A 22540-nucleotide genomic window follows, 5' to 3' on the forward strand; every position below is an offset into this window, starting at 1 on the left:
TTACACAGGCAATAATCTACCTGTCATTTTGGTGTCCAAAATTTCGACCACCCAACCCAATGGATGTTCTCTATGGTGTTTTTTTGTGCCAATTCATGCAGCAGCAGCCGTGGAGGCGTCCAAAGGTAAGGTACAGTAATTGCTCGACACAATTAGAAGTTAACGAAGGCTTGAGTTCAACTGTCGAGACTTTCCATCGCCCTCTGTTCACTCTCCTACGAGGCAAGTGAGGGAGTCAATCAAAATCTGAGCCATTTGTAGTAAAAAAACGGACCCGTTTTGTAATTTAGGAAAAAAATCGCCTCTCGAAATTGATTGCAACGAACAACGACAGTATTTACACAACATTTCCAATTAGATATTTCTGTTTTCTCCCTTAACGAATTGCGACTAGCCTTAGAGGGAATGGAAAGGACACCCACCAAATGTTGTTCCTCGTTCTTGGAAAAGAGTCCTGTACAAGTGGTATTGAAGCCAGGTTTCTTTTGCAGCAATCCAATCCAATATGGCGAATTAAATTCCCGATGTCTACCACCGAACAGCTGTTGAACGTGGCTTGTGGCTCAATGAAAATTGCCATTTATTTTCCTGCTGATTCTGCTATGCTTAAAATACCGAACATTTCCATCCAAATAATTGGACACTCACACACAACTAATGTGCAGCACACTGCAGCTGCGCTCATTAAGCGAAACCCGGAGCAAAAGTACAAAAATAATTACAAAAAACAAATAAAATAAACTGTTGTTTTGCGTGCCGCGGTCATATTGCCCGCCACCAACTGTCATCAATTTAAATGCACTCTCTAATAGCGTATAACCTGCAATGGACGCAATAAAGCTTCATTTGTGTGGGCCAACGGGTCCAGTGTTGGGGTTGGAACTCGAACAGGAACCCCCTTGTGACCGGCCCAATGAAGGGGGACAGTTCCAAAGTGCACTTGTGCCAACGTCATTTGTGCCGCACGTCATCGTCGTGCACGATCTGGTGCAATTGAGCAAGGCAAAGGGCAGAACCGTGCCGTATTTTCCCGACCGACCGAGAATGGTGACCGTGATGGTGGTGGGAAAAGGAACAGAGGAATACTAGAGTAATTTTAAACAAGACCTTTTTACACATTATAGAACCAAAAGTCGAAACACGAACAACTTTCCGCCTTGGCTACGTCAATGACCGGTGGACGACGCACGGGTGTCTAGTCTGGTTTTTCCCGACACCGCACCCCTTCCGTTCCTATGTGTCCGTTTTTAACCGTTAAACCACGTATCTACGGGTTCCCAAGTCGACTAGTGCACCCAGGTTGTGTTCCTTTTACTGTGACGCAGTGACGTCGGCATGGACAGTGAAGTGGTGAAACGGTGGGGTGAAATTAGAAATAAATCAAACAGCTGGCCGCCGGTAGCGTCTAAATCTAATAAAAAAAGGCAAACCAAAACGCCAAACGACAATGTCATGTGCCAGGAAGGACTTGTGCCGGTTTGCCGCCAGAACGACAAAATACACACAAAAAAGAAGGCAACGAAACAAAAAAAAAAACTTAAAAACAATAACCGCAAATAAATGACAGCTTGAATTAGCATAACGGTGCAAGCGAAGAAGGTAGTCGTCAGGGTGGGGACGTTCTTCTCCGACGTTCTGTTGAGGCTAGGCCAGTATCCGTCGCGGAAGTGAACGTAAATAGACGGAGCGTTGGGTTCTTCCATTTGCACCAGTGCGAGCGCCAGACGAGCGACCAGAGGAGAAGTGTGCGTGGATGGACAATCCTCCGGTGACGACATTTGCCAAGTGCATCGGACGAACCAATCCGGAGACAGGGAGTGAAGAAATAGCGCCGCGTAAAACGTGTGGAAAGCCATAATGCCGTCAGCGAAGTAGAATTCCCCATTAGATATTGATGCCACTTTTAGATGCGAGCTAATTTCGAAACCTTCCCGTAAGTGCCCTACTTCAAAATAGAGGTGGGCACTGGTGGGGCGCAGGGAACGATATCGCTGTTCCGGTCATATTCAACTTCATCTATTAGCCGCGAGCGGTTGTGGACAACAATTTGTTTTAAAACGAACGTCCTTAACCTCTTCAAAAGTTATTCCCCATTTCGAAAATCTCAATCGCAAGGGTCTCTGCCAAGGTTCAAGGCTTTCCGATGGCGCGAATTCCCTGACCTGGGTCCCGTCCTTTACGTCAGCAGTGCGATGCTCATCCATTTTCCAAACTTTCCACCATCGAGAGGGAGAGAGCATCACTTCCAGGAACTCCAGATCGGCTGATCGATGACTAACCGTTGATGGCACAGACGAGTAGCAGACGCAACCGGCCGGGTACTTCGCCTCGGCAGTCAGATCCCGGCAAGCGAACGATTTTCTCGCCCCGTTATATAATCGCGCTTCCACGGCTTACCGGTCGTTGTTGCGATTACGATTCGCTTCAGCGATTTTTGCCGATGGAGTGGACGCGCTCTTGAATTTCATGAGTGGCATCCACCGCTCTCCATGCAATGAACGCACGGGGGAATTGCTTTGGAGGAGACGGTGCTAACAACCTAACCTCCCGAGAAGAGACGTCTTGCCAGGGGGTTTGAGTGAGCATATATTGTTTATTTATACTATCGCATCGGAAGACGATTAGCAAACCTTGTTTGGAAATGGGGCGGGAGATTGGTTTGACTGTACACACACTTCTTTGGCACCGCCACTTGCTAACAGGCGGGCATAGACTAAAGCAGGACAAATATTGTTGATTGCCAGCTACGGTGGGACGAATTTCAAAACACAATGAATAAAAAATAGAGAAAATTCATGATTTTCATTGGAGCATTGGTGAAGCAGGATAGAATTGGAAAAAAAACTTCATCTAAAATCAGGTTCAAACCATCCTTTTTTGGTTAAGACCTGCGCACACTTCCCGCATTGAGTCGATGATGATTGATCATGTACGATCGATCGATTCTGATTAACAGCGAGCGTCAGCGATCGACGTCAGCCGGGCAAGCACCGAAGACATGATCTAACAGTCAGTCAATCATTCTGCTGACATCTTCAATCTTTCACCCCTGTCGGTAGCGTGTGTTGTTTGAGGACAGGAAGGAAGCACACACACACACACAGCCAACATCCTCAACGACATGTACGTAAAAATGGAAAATATCTACCCAACCAACTACCCCCCTCCTCAGCAAGTTCGTTAAGCCCTGTCAGATAGTATATTTTTGGTGCACTTTGATGGTTGTGGCTGAATCAAAACACATAAAACCACACATCTAATGCGTTCCAGCTGCGTTCGATGAGTGAAAGTTGCTGCTGCCTTCCGCTGTCGTTATTCCTCTCCCCATACGAGTATGGCCAGAGTTACGGACTCTCGTCCTGCAGATTATGATCGGTGAACACAATTTTGCCGCACGACCGTTCACCGTTCATCATCACCGGTTATGGGCCGCCCCGGAGGACAACCAAAACAGAATCCAATCCAAACGAAAAGCCAACAGGTGTTTTTCAGTTTGGCTGGGGGGGACACATCCATGTGCCATATGTCGCGCAATAAAACAACGTGCATTCAGTGCCGGAGGTGGACAGGGAAGGATGGATGCCAGGGTAAGTTTATTTTCAATCTGCCGCGGGCAGCATTGGTATCGGGGAGAATGGGGGGACCTATACGGAGAGGGAGAAGCTCGCAGTAACAGATGAAAACAGGGACACAAACACGCACACTCTCAGCTCCAGAAAAAGGGGGAGATTTCCAACCCACATACTTCAAACTGAATATCACACACTGCTACTTTGTCAACAACATAAGAATCATATAATCCATATTTCTTTCCGAATGCAAATCGTGCAAAACATGGAAGAAGAGACCTGTCCGAACGGGGTAAAGGTCTGAAGATTTGTCTCGGAATGTTTATTTGGTCCACCAAGCAAGCGCACGGCCAAAGTCCACGCAAGCAGTAGGCAAGGACATCTGATTTGTGATACTCCATAGGTTTGTCCTCGAGATAAAGCGGAACGACGCCTTTCGGGTCGGGGAAAAATGAATTTGTGTGTGATTGTAGCAGCGTTGGTTGTTATTTTTACACTCACTCGTTGGTTTTTATTTTTGATCATAGCAAAAGGCATTCATAAACAAAGATCCAACAAGGCATGGGGAAACGGTTTCAGCAACCGCCGTGAATAAAGTAACGCAAAAATGTGTCCCCTTTGTTGTTCTTAATTTGGAGTTTCATCGTTCAACATTGTCACATGGCAATCAGTAACCAGGCAAGTAGTAACCAGTAACAATTAATCGGCAAACGAGTATCCCGCTAACGGAGCCTGATGTAATCGATCACATTATCGAACTTCTCGGTAATTTCCATCCACCAAGCATTCGCCACGCAACTGTTACGCAGCAGGTGAACACAGTCTATGCGCTGTGTCTTGTTCTAATGCGCGGTACCAGGAAAAGGCCTGCGAGCGAAAAGATTGCGTTCATTGATTTGATTTCTAAGAAAACGACTACAAACAAACCGTCCTGGTTTTGTGCGTTTCTTTTGCGTTCAAATTAATTGGATATCATTGTCAACGGCGCTACCGATACACGGTTGGGGATGCTAACTATCTGTTCCGGTTCGAAGGACCAACGCGTCGGATGGACGCTATCAGTGGTGTCAACGAGGAACAAAAAAGAATCACGATGGAGTAAGACCGTAGGCAGGAAGTGAAACAGAGTACGACACATTACATGACAAGTCACGCGCGTACAATCTGCACCTCGTAGGTGTCTCCTTATCTTACAGTCTGTTCCTCTGACAGGTAAGCATGGCGTCTTGGGGCGATGAACTACTTTGCCACTTTGGTGGCCGTCCCAAAACACCAGTGGAGCAAGTGAAAGTGAAGACTCCTACCGTTGTGTACACTGGGTATGTATCATGCTTAAAAATTACCACACTTTAAATTACTGCCCTCTGCTCGGTTGAAGTTGAACGAGGTGTGACAACCACTCACACACACACATATGAGAGATACGCCACTACTCTGGTGCTGTAGTAGCTGAGCCGCTTGTCAGATTGCTTTTTTCATTCATAAGAAACGTACGGAGACGGATGACACTTGCCACTGTGATGGATGGATGATGGACGTAAGCAACGCGTGCGGTCGGATCATCAGTTCGGTTAAAAGCATTTCAAAGTCAGCTCCACAAACTCACCACGAAAGGTACCTGGGTACAAGCGGCAGCGGCACCGTCATCAGTAAACTTGGCATCGATTTTTGATGCGGCTTGCCGGAAGAACTACTTTGTAGTTCTGCACTTTGCTTTGGGTGGTTGTCTTGCATTATTATCCACACAACAAAAATAGAGAGAGAGGAAAAGATGCAATCCTGCACAAAAACACAGATTCTTCCCTTCTACAAAGACGTCTTTCTGGAGAAAGAGAGAGAGCTTCCGTTGGCTTGATGCCTAGTTTTAGTTCCCGCTGCAAAGAAAAACAGAAGCCATAGTTATCCAAACGACCGTCGTATGTTTATATTAGGAGTACACATTTACTCTGATACCAGCTACCTTTTCTTTAGAAACACCGCTATCGGATCGATATAGAACGAGTGTATGAGTAACTATCTGGTACATTGCCTTGGGCTAGGTTAATTTTGGACGTCTGTTTTAGTAAACTGTTTCACTGACCTAGCTTTCCACAGATACAACCTGTCCTTGCCTCGTTGGAATCGTTGGTATCGTGGACCTTGGTACCATGGTAGATCCGTTCGTACAGAAGCGGAAAAGCGATCTTTCTCGCTAACACAGTAACAAGCGACCGCCAAGTGTTGGCATCGGCACCGCTCTCCCAAATGCAGGAAAGCAAAGGCAGAGTTGAAGCTGTACGACCGAGACATGGTGTTCGGAAAATCCCGCAGACTGATCAGCGTCATAATAAATAAAAATGTTTTACGATCATACCGCCACCACTTTACAGCGGACCACGTGAAGTACAGTGTCCCCACTGCGTGGTGATGCTGCAAATATATATACTTTTATTCGCAAAAAGGAGGCCATCGGTTGCGACCGGAAGAAGGGGCAGGAAAAAATGCTTTCCAACGCCACCAACCCATGTTCGATCAACGGACGTGTTTGTCTTCGTCCCTCACCAAACTGACCGTCCTGGCAACCGCAACCGTTCCCGCACGCACCGAGGTTTGATATTTTGTTATTATGACAGCGATTCTCCCATCTCGCTCGCACGGAAATGAAAACTCTTTTTTCCTTAGTTTCGCTTTGCCTGAGAGGAACCACCAACCCCTTCCATCTCGCACGAGAGCTGATACAATAACAGCTTCTTCGGTGTTCTTCGGAGAATTTTTAAGAGAAAATGCGGCAGCGGGCACACATGTGCCGCGCAGTCCATAAGCGCTGAGTTATGGTTTAGGAATTGATGATGTTTCTCTACGTGGTTGGTGAGGGTTGCTTTTGTGGAGAATATAGGGGAATGTAGACAGGAAAGTGAAGAATCACGGCTTATTTTTACGACCGTGCCCCTTTTGTTCCTGGTGCTGGCTGGAAAGAGGTCAGCATTTGTTGTATGAAGAGGCCATCTTCGAACGTTCCAGGAAGCGATGATTAGTGATGAATTTATCGAACGCATTTTAAAGCGATCGGTTCACTATGATTCCCTCATCTGTACCGGCACATGCCAAAGCAAAATGATTTGAGAAGATGCTATCTTGAACATTGAAGTAGCTTAATAGCTGTAGATTAAACCGAGCGGCTCGGTGGTCTCTTCGGTAAACATACTGGTTACAACGTGGTCAGTCGGACGAGTTCAATTCCCAATCCCACCGGAAGAATGGTTATACTAGGTTATAAAGTTTTTCATAGCCTTTTAAATATTCGTCTGCATTATTATCATAATATAACCTTCGTAGGTCGTAGATTACAATCAAATAAGAAGAAGTATAGAAAACTATGAAAAAAAGACACTCACCTATCGTTTTCAGTATTTGAAAATCATCCAAAGCATAGTCCTCCGGTTGTTTGCGCCGAACAGCTGCGCCGATATTATTATTCTTATCAGATAGATCGCCACCATCATCATCGCTATCGCCGCCGCGCCGATCAGCATCACCATCGTCAGCGTCAGCAGCAGGACCTCGGGATTGCTGTCGCCCATTCCCTCCGGCACCGTTGGCAGCCTTCGGCTGCACTCTCAGCCCTGCGTCCTGCTGTTCGTCCTCGTCTCCGTCCGCGGACGAGGTGGACACTTGCTTTCGGGTACCTTTCGGTGGACTGCGACGGAGGGCGGCTTTGTCCTCCTCGTCGTCTTCGTCCTCGTCGTCTTCGTCGTCGTCCTCGTCGTCGGCTTGCTGTTGTTGCCGGTTGGTGGTTCCGTGTTTACCTTTCCCACCAGCCGCTAACCTGTTGTGAAGGATTGCAAAAGCAAAGCAAACCCGTTCTTAATCCAATACTTCTTTTGCACTATGCTTGCAGATAATAGAGTTTCGTCATTTTTTCGGGGCGGAAATTTAAGTAAATACATCCAACCTACCTCAATCGTACACTTTCGCCTTGCCGACGGTCCTGTCGAACGCTGTCCTCTTCCTCCTCGTCTTCGTCGTCGTCTTCCTCCTCGTCCTCTTCCTCCTCTTCCTTATCCTCCTCGTCCTCTTCAAGATCACGCTCCTCCTCCTCTTCTTCTTCCTCCTCCTCCTCCTCGCCACTAAAATCTGACTCTAGCGGATCGGTCGATTCGCCGCCGGAATTGGCACTTCCCGCCGACTTGACGCTGTCGTTAATGCTAAGCTTTTTAATGCCCGTCCCGCAGCTGTTGAGCGTTACCGACACCGTGGTCGACGTCTCCGAGGGGCGCAGCGTGTAACCGGTTAGTCGGGGCGAGGAGGACATTTTTGTTTGCTCCCAGCAAACTCGGGCTGGCTGGCTGGATGGCGTGAAGTGGAGTGAGTCGGTAATCTCGGCAGTGTCTCCTGGGCTAGTTGCTGCTGACGGAATAGTTCCAGGAATTGTCCCTGCCGTCAAATGCGGAAAACTCTTCCGCAAATTCAATAAAACCACGGCTAAATTAAGCTAGGGCAGGACGCGTCGTAACTACGTGCCTGTGTCACGGCGTTGATGGAGCTGATGAAAGGCTGAAAAAAGATGCGAGAAAATGTACATTAAAAAAAACTCGTCAACACAACATCAACCGCTACGAACAATCGGTTCGATAAATCACCGAAATGTAGACGGTAATTGTCGGTCGTGCTCTTTCTATAAAAAGCACGTGGTAGCGGTTGCGAACACTGTTTTGCGTATTTTTTGCGTATAAGTTTGAGATGCAAATTGTGTGATAATGATTTTTGGACCCTAAATGAATGCATTGTCATTTAACATCACATCACAGACTGTTCCAGCATTCTGGATGCGCCTCGCAATCACTTTTGTGTTGTCTTATCTTGTCTGATCTTGCGACCGTGGCGTTGAATTGAACATGCACCGGTGAAAGATGACTCTCGACCCCTACACATTCACGATCGTCTACTGCTGCACAGATTTATAGCTGTCAGTTAAAATATTCAAATAAAAAAAAAAACAGTACCACGACATTGTGTAGGTCGAAATGGTTCATGCCAAAAACAAACCAACGCCTGTTTCATGCTGTCTCTAGTTTACTGTTTTTTTTTTCGGTTTCACAACGGCAATGTTGGAGCGACGATCGCTTTTTTACCGGGGGGATCGATTAAGCGAGTCACTTTTGCACATAATTCTAACACATTCTCGTTTTATATTGACCGCTGTCGGTCGTAAATTAGCGGGGGAATTGTTTATTTCTTCTTTTTGAAACTCTGCCTTCATGTAGTGCAAAGTACATCAACAGGAATTTGAATTACCACTTGATCCTCGGTCGCGGGCAAAATGGGAGAGCCGAGTTTTTGCTTTTGCTGATGCAATAAATGTAAAAGTTGTTCTTTTTTTTCGACGAACATTTGCGCCAATTAAAAAAGAGGAAAAGTGATAACTTTTATTGCTTGGTTTTATCTTCTCAATAATGCGTGATTTAATTGGGTTATGAATCACATAAAACGATTGTCGCTACAGAGCCACGGAGATACCGCGTCACAAGAAGATCTTCAAATGATGAGTACTCATGAACATGTCAATTAAATAATAGCCTCTCCTTCACTGGCTGGCGTTAGCAACCATCAAACAGTAGAGTAGGCGGTGAAATGCTTGAAATATTCTTCCTCTGCTTGGCAATAGCTGTGCTGTGTACCACTCTGGGCGCGCTGATAACACGACATTTTAAATCCTTTACACCGTTCTTTATCTTACCTGTACTTGAAGGAACGATGCAACAAAAAAACACTAACACCACGAATGGGAATTCCCCACCATCCCAGACCAAGACCAAGGGGAATTTTCTTTCGTTGTTCGCGGTCCTGTTGTCACTTTTCCAACCTAATTCAGGTGGATGATTTCTCTTGATAACCGAAAAACCACACCAAAAATTCCGTCGTTTTCCGTCACTAAGCAACGGGCACACGCATGCACATACAAACACACTCACACACTTTACACACCTATTGTACCGTACACATCGGTGGCATACTTTTTGTTTTATTTTCGTTAATGGCAAGAAGCTGCAAAAATGATATTCACATTTTCTCTTTATCTTTTCGCTTTCCACATGTCATTTGCCAAAATCTTGCCTTCGCTGTGCTTTTTTTTTATTTTTGCGTTTTGGAGCGCCCTTGATGCTAACCTCAGTTGCCGGAAAAAAGGCCCGATCTAATATGATTGTGGTTCGAGCGGCACTCGATGGGTTGTGGGCCTTTTCTTTGCTTTTTCGTTAGCAACGCAATTACTCTCGCGCGCGCCCAAAGAAGGCCCACCGGTAGAAAGTAAGCCAAAGCAAATCGAAAGACGAGCAAAACAAACACCTTTTAATGCCGGCCAGATGCGTACTGAAAGGCACACGCACGGAGACACACTCGCTTTCGATTGAGCGGGGAAACACCACTGCACTTCCGCACGTTCGATTTTCCCCCAAATAATTCCCCGAATGTGGGAGATTTTCGCGATACGGTTTCCTTCACTTGTTCACACACACACGTACACACGCACTGTTTACTTTCTCTGTTGCCTTTAAAGATCAAAATCAAAGTAATCTTTCAATCGAGCCTTTTCGGTATATAAAACACGTGAATTGGCAAAGATTTTTCTACAATCTTCGTTCCATTAGTTTTAAACACTATTGCTTGTTAGTTTTTTCGTCACAATTGCTTCCCCACACACACACACACGATAAACGATTGCAAAGATTCAATTTTGATGGCGTTCGATTTCCACACTACACTTGATTGCCGTTACAGAAACACCGACCGGCGTGTTGTTGCACAGACGTTGACTGAAACTTCGTGCGGCGCGCAGACACTACGACCGTTCGCAGTAAGCTCTCTTCTACGACTGAAGTGCACGGAGCGCTCGCGCTTGTTTTGGCGCCCGCGGAGAACCCGATTCGGAAAACACTTGCTGCGCCTGCTGCTGCTTTTGCTGCTGAAACTTTTGCAGGGTTAGTGGTGCAAAGGAATGTGAAACTAAAAAAAAAATCAGACAACACATTTTTAACTCCAGCGATTAATTTGTTTATTAACTTTTAGCCAATAAAAATATAAAAAGGATCTGAATAATCCTTTTTTATCTTGGTATTTTTCCGTTTCTTTACTTTACTTTTTGTAACATTTTCACGATCTTTTTTTTTCTATCTCTATCTAACACTCTGTGTATCTTTCTATCTTCCGCTTCCCCTCTCTCTTTCTCTCTGTATATCTCTCTCTCTTTCTCTCTCTCTCTTTCTCTTTCTCTCTCTCTCTCTCTCTTTCTCTCTCTCGCTCTCTCTCTCTCTTTCACAAAGAACATCCCGATTTAATTTTATCATTGAAATAATTTATTTTAAAGATAATAAAATTATGTTATAAAATAACCCATTAAAATATTGGTAAAAATAAATATCCCCATGTCTGAATTTCCACATGACAGCATCTGTGTTAATTTTGCTCCTTGGGTATTTGGCTTCCGTGCCTGTCAAACGTGAAAGCGTCATCAACTTCTTGGCAACACTGCTGGCAGTAAAATCGAAAACAGTAATATTCCCTGCCGGCTGGATCGACCGAATCTCCTGCAAACTTTTGATAAATACAACTACCCAGGCTGCTGATCCTTGCATCCCGGCTCCAGTATGTCCAACAAGAACAAGAAACAATCGGAAACGGTCGCTGCCAAGGAGGAAGAGGTAAGGCACGACCATTACAGCTGTGCTGTTCCCCGATGTGTCCCCCGCACCAAACACAGCGACACGTCACAGATTTTGTGAAACGAATGGAAAACTTATCTGCTTCTGTATGCTTCTATTTTCCGCTTACCACACATTCACCAGGTGGTCCAGATAAACAAATGGGACGGAACAGCGGTGAAGCACGCGCTGGATGATTCGGTGAAGAATGCGCTGATGGAGCACAGCAACATGAAGGAGCACTTCGCCATCATCGACGGGCGGCTGTTCATCTGTGCGCAGGCCGTTGCAATTGCACTGGTTGCGCTCGGGTACGACTATCAGTATTCGTTTCCCGCCTCGAAGCCGGTGCTGATCGTGTGCGTGCTGTGCTACTTCTTCCTGATGGGCGTGCTGACCGTCTACACGACGTACGTGGAGAAGGGCATCTTTGTCGTGGGCAACCAGAAGGATGCCAGCGGTGCCGTGAAACGATGGCAGGCAAGTTCCGACATGAAGAAGTACGACGACAAGTACGAGCTGACGGTGCAGCTGAAGGATTCGCGCGGCATTCGGGAAGCAACGGTCACCAAATCGGTCGCCAACTTTATCGACGTGAATGGGCTCGTGCTGGAAGATCTGGTCGCCAGCGAGGTGAACCGTATTGTGAACTCTCTGAACGCAGACCGCAAGGATAAGTAGAGAGGGATAGAGATACAGTAAGAGGAATCAGATTTTGCTAAAAAGCGATAAAGCGTAAAAAGTAAAATAAACTACTAGCTCCGGGACGGGTGCGAGTTCAAACTGACGGTTTATTTCAGTTCCGTAGCATTTGTTCGTTGAAGTTATTCCAAGCAATTCGCTCTAACTATTAATACCTTTTCAAAGGACGGCCACAGTGAATCATATGGCATACACAATTCAATGCTCTTTTTCTTCTTTTTGTTATACGACGTACACACCCGATTCCAAATTGAAAACGCCTGCTGCGTTACTCGTTGCGCCTTTGCCCCTATTTTCTGTGAATAAAAAAGTTGGTCACATTTTTTTAATTTTTCTGATATGGCACAACACCGCTTACTCTTCATCAAGGATTGTTATCTCCTGCCCCTCGGCAACTGGCCCCGTCAGAACGACCACGGATTGCAGCTGCTCGTCCACTGACTGTTTCGCGTTCGGTGTGCTCGAACGCCGCAGCCGACGGGTGAAGGGATAGAAACAGGTAACACCCTCCATCTTGTGATCCATCGCAGCAACCCTCTGGACCAATCGGAACAATATATGGGGCAGCTTCTCGCTACCCTCCACTGCCTGCAGCCGGGACCACAGGGAGACATTTTCCTTGACCGCGATGGCGTACATGAGAATCGCCATAAACTGTGTTACGCATCTACCCGTCATATCTTTGCTGTCTTCCGGGTTTGGTTCCCGATCCTTGTAGATGGCAAGCTGATGCAGCACATAGTCGGTCGGTTCCAGCGCAAACGGATCGCGATACTGCTCCAGCTCGGCCGGCGTCTCCACGCGCCGCAGAAAAGCTTCCGGATCCTCCAGGAACAGTAGCACCGCGTGCCAGAACAGACGCAACACCACGTGAAACATTCGGGTCGGTTTGGGACCGCGAAAGAGCAGCTGCAGATCGTCAACGATTTCACACTCAAACTGATGGTAGCGCTGGTACGACTGCTCCTGGCATTCCTCGCTACAGTACATCACGCCGGTGCAGCCCGTGCATGGTCGCAGGTTGTGTTCGTTGGTTGCACCGCAAAAGTCGCACCGCTGGTAGGCCAGTTCCGCCTCCAGCACCAGTACGAACGGTTTTTCCACCAGCACCTTCGCGCCATCCTCCAGGCTACGGTTCGTTCGAATGCCTTCTCCGTCTTCCCCCACCTCCAGACAGGCCTTTATCGAGCAGTGGCGCGTTGGGGCATTCGGTTTCGCCGCCGCGTTGCTACCGCCCGTTTCCTTCAGCTGCTCCCTAACGCGCTGCTCACGCGCCGCCAGCTTCGGCCTCATTTCGGTGGGATAATTATGACGCCGGGCCAGCTCAATGTTCTGCAAACATTCGCGGTACAGCTTGCGGTTGAAGTACACCGCCGATCGGTTCGCATAGCCAAGGCCCAAATCGGCTGAACCTTCCTCGGCCATGGCGATGCTCTGGTTGTACAACTCCAGCGCTTTGGCCGGATCGTCCGGTGACTGCTTGTACGCCGCATTGCCCTGCTCGCGGAGCTTCGCTGCCTTGCTGCTGCTCTTGCCGATCTTTGCTTTCGGGAATGGCCAATACTGCCGCTTGAACAGGCTTTGACACTCGGCCAGACTTTCGCACGGAACACTCCGCCGACCAATCGCCCACGAGGTGGCCAGCCCGACGGAGGGACACTCCAGCTTTTCCACCACCTCGGGTCGTAGCATTTTTTTTTCACACTTTCCGGCGCTGGTTTCGGAATTTACATCGTCCAGTTTGACAGCTACCCGAGCGGGACGCTTTGACAGCTAATCGTTCTGTTTTGTTGGTAAACAAAGCCCAAGCCCTTTGGGAGCACTCGCGTACGCGATCATGGCTGATTTGCGTCTGTTTTCGCGTAGCTTTATTACCGAATTTATAAGACTGTATAAAAGCTTTCCCTGCCTGTGGAAGGTAGGCTCGCGGGAGTACACGGATCGTGCGAAAAGGGAGCAAGCGTACGATGCACTAGTCGCCAAGTACCGGGAGGTGGACCGGATGGCATCGCGGGACGAGGTGAAGAAGAAGCTGTACGGTCTTCGGTCGAGCTATCGGCGCGAGATGGTCAAGCTGAAAAACTCGATCCGCACCGGAACCACCCTGGACGATGTGTACAAGCCGACGCTGTGGTACTTCTATCTGTTCGACTTTCTGTCCGAGCACGAGACGCTGAAGGAACCAACGAGCACTACCGACGACTATCAGGATGTGTTGAAGGATGAGGAACAGGTACAAGGGGGATTTCGGTTGCAATTGCGGAGAAGGAAGAACACGCTAAAAACTCTCCCTTTCTTTTGTAGGAATACTACGACAGTGAGGAAGCTCTGGGGCAAGGCGAAGAGACGCAGCACTATCACGGCTGTGCTGGGAACGATTCTGACGAAATTGAGCCGGGGGAGGATATCATCGCGGAAGGCGATGATCCCTTTAGCTCCGATACACCTGCCCGCTACACATCACCCGCACCGGATCGACCCGAATCCTCCCAACCGGGCGCATCATCGTCCTACAAAAGGGTAAATCCGTCCTCATCGAAAAAGCGTAAACTACCCAGATCCCCCACTGCCGAACGGATCGAGTATTTGGAGCGGATCGAACCAATCGATCATGCCGACGCGCTACAACCACTATCCGACCACCCAGAGGATCAGTTCGACGTGTACGGGAAGCTGATCGCGCACAAGCTGCGTTCGTTCAACCGGCTGCAGGCCACCTTCTCTCAGCGGCTCATCAACGAGGTGCTGTTCGAGGGCGAGATGGGATTTTTGAATAGGAATTGTAAAATTGTCGATATGGGCAGTCCGTGAGTCTGGAGGGAGAGAGGGAGCACGAGAAAGTGGTGTACTGCTTCGTTAGATAGAATTTAAAGCAGAGTGCGAGTCGAGGGAGCTTGTGGAATTAATCGAAAATGTCTGTGGCCTATTTTTAAATTATTATTAGTTAACTGCACCCTTTTATTACCCTCTGTGTCTGTAAGTGAGTCTTTTATTCATATAAATTTACAAGATGGTTAAAGAGGTTAGAGATCTCGTGGCACAGAAATCAAAAAAAGTTTTAATTATCAAGAGAAATACACGCGAATCAAACGAACACAGAAATGCGTGAGCTTTTTTGAATATAAAATTTATTAAGAAACTGAATCGACTTCATATTTTGCACTCTTCATAATGCCGAATCAATATACATTTATGCCGCAGCACTGATCGATGAAGCACAAACTCTTTCGCTGGCACACATTAACCGCCCTGCAGCATTGTAAATAATTTGAGGGCATTTGTTGCACTTATCCATATCGATCGAATTGTGACTGTTTGTACATTCGTAAATTGTTAATAGTGATTGGAGTTTAAGGAATGTGGAGAGCGATAGAGAAAATGGCATACAAAATGGCGCGCAATTCGCTGATCACTGACCATACTACAATGCTTATTCCTGAGTAACATACATTTTAAAAGAGAACCTTATCAATAAAATAACACTCCGAGATCCGGCATCTGGCTTCATCTCGACAAAATGTTCCTTCTCCTCCTTCTTCTCCTCAATACTCCTGGCTCTGTTTGTCCTGCGATGAGCTGTTGCCGGCAGCTTTAGCACCCGTTTTGCGGGGCAGCAGCACCGAATGAATGTTCGGCATGACGCCGCCCTGCGAGATGGTCGTCCCCTGCAGCAGCTTGCTCAGCTCCTCGTCGTTCCGCACCGCCAGCTGGATGTGGCGCGGCGTCAGGCGAGATTTGTGATTGTCCCGCGCGGCATTACCCGCCAGCTCCAGCACCTCCGCCGCCAGATACTCGAGCACGGCCGTCATGTACACGGACGAACCGACGCCGATCCGGCTCGCATACTTGCCCCTCTTCAGCGTGGAAGAGACGCGGCCAACGCTGAACGTAAGCCCAGCACGGGACGATTTCGTCACTGGCGAACGGAGCACAAAGAACGAGAGAGAGAGAGAGAGAGAGCGCAATAATCCAAAAACAACTCCAATTTCCAGTACGATTTATCCACCACACTTATCCCTTGTCCCAGCTGTACTCACTTTTCTTCATATTGGATTAAATTGCGGTGACTTTTTCTTGCGCTAAAGCTTTCTCAAACTTGAACACTTCCTCACTCACGGTCAGCAACGTATGAATTGCGATGGAGAAATGTAGCGTCTCCTTTGATACGGGGGAAAAATGCGCGCAATTTTACCGGTTGCTTCCTTCACGCACACCACCACACCAGAGCGAGATGGGCACAGTGGGAAGAGTTGTGTTCAATTTTCGGGTAAAAACACAGTTCCTCGGAAAAAGGGAATCAAGAGCGTTTGCAATACGTGGAACGCGTGGGGGTTGGGGCTAGTGATGGGAAAAATGAAGTTTTCGTCGAAATCGAATCCAGCTTCACAGTTTTCTGAAATCTATTCCGGATAATAGGTCCGGAATCGGATTTGGCTAACTCGGATTTGGAATCGGTTCTAGAATCGAATTCCTTCGAAATAATTTTAAGCGTTTGAGTCCAATGATGCTACTAGTGGTGGATCATACAATTCATTTCACAACCCGTCCCGGAGTCCAGTCGGTGCGAGCCAGTCGGAATCGATTCCAACCTGTGGGTGCAACGAGTTCGAGTCGACCCGAATGATGAGTAGGTTCGAGAAAGCATAAGCGACTCCGACCCACTTCGTGCAGTGAGTTCGGGTCGAGTATTGATCCTATATTGATCCGACCCGACTCGAACTCGCTGCACCAACGGTTCGAAGTCGCTTATGCTTTCTTGCATCTACTGATTCTATTTGTATCTTTTGGGTCAACCCGAACGACTCTGGTTCGCCTACGGATGGCTCCAACTCGGTAGGTTCGAGTCGACCCGCCCATCACTAAATGGAGAGGAGGACAAGATGGAGATTCCCGGACTCATTCCGGAGCAAATTTCATTTCTTAGTCAATCCTGATTCCGTGACCGGAGCAAATTGCGATTTCAAGGTCGATTCCGATTCTGGGGCCGATGCTCATTCCGGAGCTGATTCCGATCCCGGAATCGATTCCGGAACCGACTCCGGAATCGGCTCTGGAATCAACTACAGAATCGGCTCTGGAATTGGCTCCGGAATCGTAGGTAGGTCGTATTCCGAGCTCACACCTCTAGTTGATACGCATGATCGTTTTGTTATGAAACGAAAGCAACTATTTTTACTACTTTAAAATAATGTGATGATTTTTTTTTCTTCTTTTGGTTTTGGCCCAGCTTGTCGGCAACTTATACAAAAGACTAAAGACATATTTTTTCGTGATTGTTTTTTTTTTAATTTCGAATTCATGCTAAAGCAAATAAAAAAATATAATCACGGGGACCCTAGGGACCTTCGGCATTGAGGCACGTGCCAGAGAACAGAAAAATATACTAAAATTGGCGATCTAAAGCTGCTTGAGATTCGGCACGCTCTCACACGCATTCCGTACTTTTTTTTTGCTAATCTTATCAACTCCCCATTAGAACTCTATTCCGAACAATTAAACAAATTCGACCTCGTCCGTACAATCAATTTGTATAAAAAATGTGAAAGGTTTAAATCGTAACTACAAAAACGGTTGCACCATTCACACCATACTGATAAGATGAAAAATAAATAAATGTTTCGTTTCTCTTTCTTCTGTTTCTGAATTCATATTTAACAGGCAGAATTCACAATGGAAAAGTTAAAATATTCGATTTTGAGGTATTTTTGTAGGATAGTCGAATTAATCTCTCGCCACTTCATGTAACAAGAAAGGATCCAACACAATCATTTGATCATGCTCTCCAGACGAGTTTCGGTCCAATCAAGTTGACCGATTAAAAGGAATTATCTATTCATTGCTTCCGAGACTCCGAATCGTATTGAACTGCACAGTCTCCCGAATGCTTCGCACAAAGATAAGCACCGAATCGTTGTGCAAACAAATTATTTGCTAATGCTCTTTCTCTCCCCCTCTCTGGACACCACTTGAGCGATAATGAAGGTGGCGCGCCAATTGCCCGCAGCAACGGCTGCACGATCATTCCGTCGTTTGCGCTGTACTAAGACGCGGGTACGGTTGTGGCGCTTGCGTGTGATACCCAGCTACACTGCTACACCGGCATGGGGAAAGATGACCGAGAATCTCAACCATCGGCGGTGCCGTACGATCGACTGCTTCCAGATGCCGGATCAACAGGTAGAGTAAACTGCATCATCCATGCTTGAGCTTTTCCCTTTCCGCGATCTTCGTTTCACTCCATGCTTTACCCGTAAGAAGTGGAGAAATTACTGTAAACAGAGTGTTAAATTTGTTTTACCACTGATTCATTCCTACCATCCCTATCGACCCCCCTTCAACACGACAGCTGATTTACTGGGTGCGCAACAAAACAACCACGACGCAGCAACAGCAGCAGCAGCAGCGGCGGCAGGAGTTGTCGCAAGCCCCCGTGAGATAAGACAAACGCGTCATCCCGTCTACGGTACGTATCCGAACGGCGCACGGCACGCCACCAGTATGGGCGGGGAAGAGCCGGAAGGAACCAGCGCAGAACACGAGCAACTGTTTGCCGACTATCGGGACGACGAGAACGACGAGCGCAAGGATTCGATCGACGAGACGACCGTCACCGGCGAGGGGATGGACCGTGCAAAACGGAACGCCAGCAATCGGAACGCGAACAACCGGGCAGTGGAGCGTAATGCCACGTTCAGCAGAAAGCTAGTGCTTGCCAATGTGCTGATCAATGTGCTTATGTTTGGTGTGGCCGGGTTCATCACCTATCATTGCTTCAACCATGCGATGGTGCTGTTTTCCTGGCACCCAACGTTCATGTCCATTGGGGTAAGCCGCCGTGTGTGTTTGTTCGTGGTCTTTGCATGTTTTACAAACGATGTTCAACCTCTTCCAGTACCTGATCCTGATGTCCCAGGCCGTGCTGACTATGTCCGGAGCGAACTACTTCACCCACCGCTGCCACCATCGCACGAAGGTGTTCCTGCACTGGCTGCTGCAGGCCGTGGCCGGCGTACTCATCTCGATCGCGTCCGTGTGCATCTTCCTCAACAAGGTACGGCTCGGCAAGCCCCACTTCCAGACGCTGCACGGTATCTTCGGGCTGGTGACGGTGTGCCTCACGCTCGTATCGATCGCCGGTGGCGTTACAACGAAGTATGCGTTTCAGTTGCGCCACTATATGCGCCCGATCTACAGCAAGCTGGGGCACGGTATCGTGGGCACGGTGGCCTACCTGCTCGGCACTGTCACGATCTCGCTGGGCGTTTATTCGCGCTGGTTCCAGGAGGACAACGATGCCAACGTGCGGTTAACGCTGGTGATAGCGATCGGTACGGTCGCGCTGTATGTGATCGTTGCGCCGATCGCCAACACGGTGCAGCGAATCCGCACGGCCGTGCGGACCACGCTTTAAGCACACACACAGCATAGTTTAAGTTATAAGACCTGGGAAATTAAAAATTTCCTTTCTCATCCTTTTGAAAGACACCGTGACGAAAGCAGTAATAAAATGTTGCGTACAACTTTATTCATCCTTCGCTTTCGGCGTTTGTTTCGATTGTCCACTGGGATGGTCCTCGTGCTCCTGCTCCTCTGAGCCGCCTATGATCAGCAGCAAACCGGCCAGCACCAGTGCCGTGCCAAGCCACCAGAGCAAGCTGCTCTGCTCGTTGAATAGCACCGTACCGAGAATGGCCTGCAAAAAGAAGGAGCAATTAAATCCGAGTGGCCTTCATTCCTCCTTCCTTTTGGGCGGCCAAGCTCTCACCGAAGCGACATAATTTGTGGCGGCACTGGCCAGCGATGCCCGCAGCGTCGAACCGGATCCAGCGTGCAGTGCTTTGACGAAGAATCGCCACACGCAACCGTTGAGCAGGACCATGGTCAGGAGGCATACAGCATGAACAAGGGTTTCTCCTGCTGGCAGCTAAGAGAGCGGGAAAGAGATGGATCGGGCGAAAGTTAGCAAGACGACCGGAGCGTTTGATTCAATTGTAAAGGTGTACATCATCGTTCGGAAAGTTTATTCTATGAAATGGTTTGCAGAAATTATGAGTATGATTAAGTTATGATATCGTCGCAGCGCTTGTCGACGGTAAAGGACGCTGAAGGTTCGAGAAATGGGATAGGAAAATGCGGATCCGGGAGAAGGGTTAGTGGAGCACACAGTAGTTCTTAATGTCTATTACGTTAAAATATTTTTTTACAATTCAATTTCTCGGTCTATCTTTAATTAGCTTGTACCTAGATGTAGATACTATTTCATTCACATTATTTACTATTGCCCTAACAGCTACTATTGCTCCTAGAGCTGACCTCTCCAATGCATGCCTTCTAGCCGCTCCTTGCACTTTGCGTCTTCGAACTAATCGAGAGTTGTGTTTGAACTTCCTATTCCTTACACATGCCTGTTTCCTTCATCAACTGCAAACAGACACAATATACAATAAAAAAGCGTACAAATCCCCGCGGCGGTGGAACCGATGTGAGATATTTACGTATTGAGAATGCCGTCGATCAGCTGCAGGATGCCAATTTTCAGCTTGCGCTTCTGCTCCATCGTCATCGTCTGTATGTCGGGTACCAGGCTCTGGAAGAAGTTGTGATCCGCATCGGTCGCCAGCGTCGACGTGCTGGGAATGAAGGTAAAGTGGGGCGGGACCTGCGTTTGGAGCTGCGGCTGGGCCGCAAGCGTCTGGTGCGCCGGCGGCTGCTGATGGTGCAGCGTTTGGGACGCGATCGGGTTGGAGGTGTAGCAGGGCATCGGGATGCTGGCCGGTTGCATCGGGGTGTTGGTGATGGTGAAGAACTGGCGCTGCGCCACAAGGTCTCGCTTCGATTCGTTTGCCACCGACTGGAGCGTGCTGCCGGTTTCGATCGGGCTTACCGCCCCGACGCTGGTCTGGGAAAGGCGCGGCTGCTTAACCGGTGGCGCGGTAATGATTTCGTACGTCGTCGTCGTGTTGGCCGCACTGGTGCTGTCCGTGTGTAGCACTTCTTGGTGCTGCTGCTGCTGGTCGGTGATGGTTGACGCTTCCTGCCCGATCGGCATTATCTTGATCGACTGCAGTATGCTGTCCTTGATCTGCTCGCTGTGATCCTCCTCCGGCACCGTGATCGTTTCAATCTCATGCGGCTCCTCCTCGTCCTCGTCCTCGTCCTCCTCCTCGTTTTTGCTCATCGATTCGCTTTCGCCCTTCGTCCAGGTCGGCTCGTCCTGCTCGTAGGTGCTCGTTTCCTCCCGCGCCTTCAGGTACGGCAGCACGAACTGCATGTGGCTGTACAGGTAGTAGGGCTTCCGCCGCGCCTGGTCGTGGTTGTCGCGCACCGACTTCTGGTAGCGGGTCATGCAGCAGCGCAGATTGCGCCACCGCTTCTTGCACGTGTCCACCCCTTCGCCGACCGCGTCCGAGACCGCCTGCCAGGCCCGCTCCTGCAGCGTCTGCTGCTTGTAGTCGGGATTGCTCGAGTCGAACAGGCAGGGATGCTTTTTCACCTCCCATACGAACGTGATGTTGAAGGACTGGTCCTCCGGGCTGATTTTCGTAGGTCCCATGTTGTTGTGCTAGTGTCCCCTGCCAGCTCGCCCAGTGTCCCCCGCGCGCTTTGCTGCTCCGTCAATCGGGTGATTGGAACCGAAAAAAATCGGCTACTCCAAAAACAACCTGCCTGAAAGAGTTTATTTTTCTTCGGAGGATGCAACACACAACACAAGCGTTCTTTTGACCGCACGCACCCTTCCCACTACCCTTGCGCCGTAACAACCCTTGTGTGTTTTCTTTTCCCTATGGCGCCAGCATAACTGTCAAAATCGGTACGACGTAAACAGAGTCATTTGACAGCTGCAAATCCCTTTCTCGGAAATAAGGGATTTATGTTTAGGGGTGGTTTTCATGCGAAAGGGAGTCTTTGTGTGTTTTCAAACAGTGAGATAATAGAGCCAGTACGAGCAAAGGTTCCCTCCGAGTGCTTACCGCGGTGAGTCCAGCATGTTCCAGCAGGCGGCCACTGTTGGCGGTCAACTTGCCAAACAGACTTGCGAATGAGGCACACAGTCCAGCGATTACAGCGTAGTACGGCTTTTCCTGCTCCATTTTGGTCAGGTTTGGCACAGCAAAAGAAAATGGGAAATCTTTTAAGCAACACACGCAACACCACGCAGGAAATACAAGTGTAATGAGTTGTTTGCCGACTTCCAAAGTGGGCGATGACATTTCTTGGAATGTTTTCTTTGCATGTTTACTGTAATTATTGCACCGACTAAAGCATCACATTAATCTACATAAATCGAATTACTTTGTATGGTGTTTATAAAAAGCAAAAACATGAAAAAAAAATACTTTTTCTGTTATTTTTCTCAACAAAAACATCATTAGCCCACCGCAATTGACGGGTTTTATGGGAAAGAAAATGCTTCGATACAAAATATTTTCAAGCAAGCAGTTTTGACAGTTGCAATAATTCCGTTGAATTTTTCGAATCGCCGTTTGGCTGTGTGCGTGTCGATTTTAATCACCCGTTCGCAATACGGTACGTTGGCAGGGCGAACTGACCCGTGCGCTAGAAAGAGAAGCGTTTGCAAGCGATGTGTGTGTG

At 48.1% G+C, this 22540-nt stretch overlaps 9 protein-coding genes across 9 annotated transcripts in view; 4 read left to right on the plus strand and 5 right to left on the minus strand.

Moving 5' to 3' along the window:
• LOC121600649 (cAMP-dependent protein kinase catalytic subunit PRKX) overlaps positions 1 to 10471 on the minus strand; it is a 46749-nt gene extending 36278 nt beyond the window's left edge. Inside the window, exons 1-3 of the mRNA XM_041929459.1 lie at positions 9286 to 10471; positions 7505 to 8102; positions 6944 to 7374 (exon numbers count right to left, since the gene is read on the minus strand). Coding sequence (XP_041785393.1) covers positions 6944 to 7374; positions 7505 to 7860 — 787 coding nt within the window. The 5' untranslated portion in view covers positions 7861 to 8102; positions 9286 to 10471. The remainder of the gene's footprint in view (positions 1 to 6943; positions 7375 to 7504; positions 8103 to 9285) is intronic.
• A 574-nt stretch (positions 10472 to 11045) lies between these two features.
• Positions 11046 to 12012, plus strand: LOC121598560 (signal peptidase complex subunit 2). The gene is made up of 2 exons (XM_041925580.1): positions 11046 to 11245; positions 11390 to 12012. The coding sequence occupies exons 1-2, from the start codon at positions 11192 to 11194 to the stop codon at positions 11924 to 11926; spliced, it is 591 nt and encodes a 196-aa protein (XP_041781514.1). The 5' UTR covers positions 11046 to 11191; the 3' UTR covers positions 11927 to 12012.
• A 4-nt stretch (positions 12013 to 12016) lies between these two features.
• On the minus strand, positions 12017 to 13705 carry LOC121598553. Its single transcript, XM_041925566.1, has 2 exons — positions 12306 to 13705; positions 12017 to 12243 (listed from the first exon to the last, which is right to left on the minus strand). Exons 1-2 carry the CDS (start codon positions 13637 to 13639, stop codon positions 12237 to 12239), a joined length of 1341 nt encoding a protein of 446 aa, XP_041781500.1. The 5' UTR covers positions 13640 to 13705; the 3' UTR covers positions 12017 to 12236.
• Positions 13690 to 15059, plus strand: LOC121598558. Its single transcript, XM_041925578.1, has 2 exons — positions 13690 to 14180; positions 14252 to 15059. The coding sequence occupies exons 1-2, from the start codon at positions 13785 to 13787 to the stop codon at positions 14756 to 14758; spliced, it is 903 nt and encodes a 300-aa protein (XP_041781512.1). The 5' UTR covers positions 13690 to 13784; the 3' UTR covers positions 14759 to 15059.
• On the minus strand, positions 15054 to 16111 carry LOC121598562 (histone H2AX-like). Its single transcript, XM_041925582.1, has 2 exons — positions 15985 to 16111; positions 15054 to 15863 (listed from the first exon to the last, which is right to left on the minus strand). Exons 1-2 carry the CDS (start codon positions 15992 to 15994, stop codon positions 15490 to 15492), a joined length of 384 nt encoding a protein of 127 aa, XP_041781516.1. The 5' UTR covers positions 15995 to 16111; the 3' UTR covers positions 15054 to 15489.
• Positions 16112 to 17962: 1851 nt separating this feature from the next.
• Positions 17963 to 19472, plus strand: LOC121598555. Its single transcript, XM_041925575.1, has 3 exons — positions 17963 to 18124; positions 18294 to 18772; positions 18840 to 19472. Exons 1-3 carry the CDS (start codon positions 18049 to 18051, stop codon positions 19356 to 19358), a joined length of 1074 nt encoding a protein of 357 aa, XP_041781509.1. The 5' UTR covers positions 17963 to 18048; the 3' UTR covers positions 19359 to 19472.
• LOC121598561 lies at positions 19451 to 22356 on the minus strand. Its single transcript, XM_041925581.1, has 3 exons — positions 21919 to 22356; positions 19713 to 19871; positions 19451 to 19640 (listed from the first exon to the last, which is right to left on the minus strand). Exons 1-3 carry the CDS (start codon positions 22156 to 22158, stop codon positions 19470 to 19472), a joined length of 570 nt encoding a protein of 189 aa, XP_041781515.1. The 5' UTR covers positions 22159 to 22356; the 3' UTR covers positions 19451 to 19469.
• On the minus strand, positions 19954 to 21704 carry LOC121598556. The gene is made up of 2 exons (XM_041925576.1): positions 20443 to 21704; positions 19954 to 20368 (listed from the first exon to the last, which is right to left on the minus strand). The coding sequence occupies exons 1-2, from the start codon at positions 21498 to 21500 to the stop codon at positions 20365 to 20367; spliced, it is 1062 nt and encodes a 353-aa protein (XP_041781510.1). The 5' UTR covers positions 21501 to 21704; the 3' UTR covers positions 19954 to 20364.
• Positions 21837 to 22540, plus strand: part of LOC121598554 (lissencephaly-1 homolog) — a 54538-nt gene continuing 53834 nt past the window's right edge. The window contains exon 1 of the mRNA XM_041925571.1: positions 21837 to 21922. The gene's annotated coding sequence lies outside the window, so the exon portion shown is untranslated. The remainder of the gene's footprint in view (positions 21923 to 22540) is intronic.

Source organism: Anopheles merus, chromosome 3L, assembly GCF_017562075.2.
Source record: "Anopheles merus strain MAF chromosome 3L, AmerM5.1, whole genome shotgun sequence".
Taxonomy (NCBI): domain Eukaryota; kingdom Metazoa; phylum Arthropoda; class Insecta; order Diptera; family Culicidae; genus Anopheles; species Anopheles merus.

Excerpts from the sequence above, each read along its gene's own strand:
- LOC121598560 (XM_041925580.1), top strand. The coding sequence starts at position 11,192 with ATGTCCAACAAGAACAAGAAACAATCGGAAACGGTCGCTGCCAAGGAG. Across the intron at positions 11,246-11,389 it reads TCGCTGCCAAGGAGGAAGAG|GTGGTCCAGATAAACAAATG; the intron begins GTAAGGCACGAC and ends CACATTCACCAG.
- LOC121598561 (XM_041925581.1), bottom strand. The coding sequence starts at position 22,158 with ATGTCATCGCCCACTTTGGAAGTCGGCAAACAACTCATTACACTTGTA. Across the intron at positions 19,872-21,918 it reads AACATGCTGGACTCACCGCG|CTGCCAGCAGGAGAAACCCT; the intron begins GTAAGCACTCGG and ends CCGCTCTCTTAG. Across the intron at positions 19,641-19,712 it reads CCACAAATTATGTCGCTTCG|GCCATTCTCGGTACGGTGCT; the intron begins GTGAGAGCTTGG and ends TTCTTTTTGCAG.
- LOC121598553 (XM_041925566.1), bottom strand. The coding sequence starts at position 13,639 with ATGCTACGACCCGAGGTGGTGGAAAAGCTGGAGTGTCCCTCCGTCGGG.
- LOC121598558 (XM_041925578.1), top strand. The coding sequence starts at position 13,785 with ATGGCTGATTTGCGTCTGTTTTCGCGTAGCTTTATTACCGAATTTATA. Across the intron at positions 14,181-14,251 it reads TGTTGAAGGATGAGGAACAG|GAATACTACGACAGTGAGGA; the intron begins GTACAAGGGGGA and ends TTTCTTTTGTAG.
- LOC121598556 (XM_041925576.1), bottom strand. The coding sequence starts at position 21,500 with ATGGGACCTACGAAAATCAGCCCGGAGGACCAGTCCTTCAACATCACG.
- LOC121598555 (XM_041925575.1), top strand. The coding sequence starts at position 18,049 with ATGGGGAAAGATGACCGAGAATCTCAACCATCGGCGGTGCCGTACGAT. Across the intron at positions 18,125-18,293 it reads TCCAGATGCCGGATCAACAG|CTGATTTACTGGGTGCGCAA; the intron begins GTAGAGTAAACT and ends TCAACACGACAG. Across the intron at positions 18,773-18,839 it reads CAACGTTCATGTCCATTGGG|TACCTGATCCTGATGTCCCA; the intron begins GTAAGCCGCCGT and ends AACCTCTTCCAG.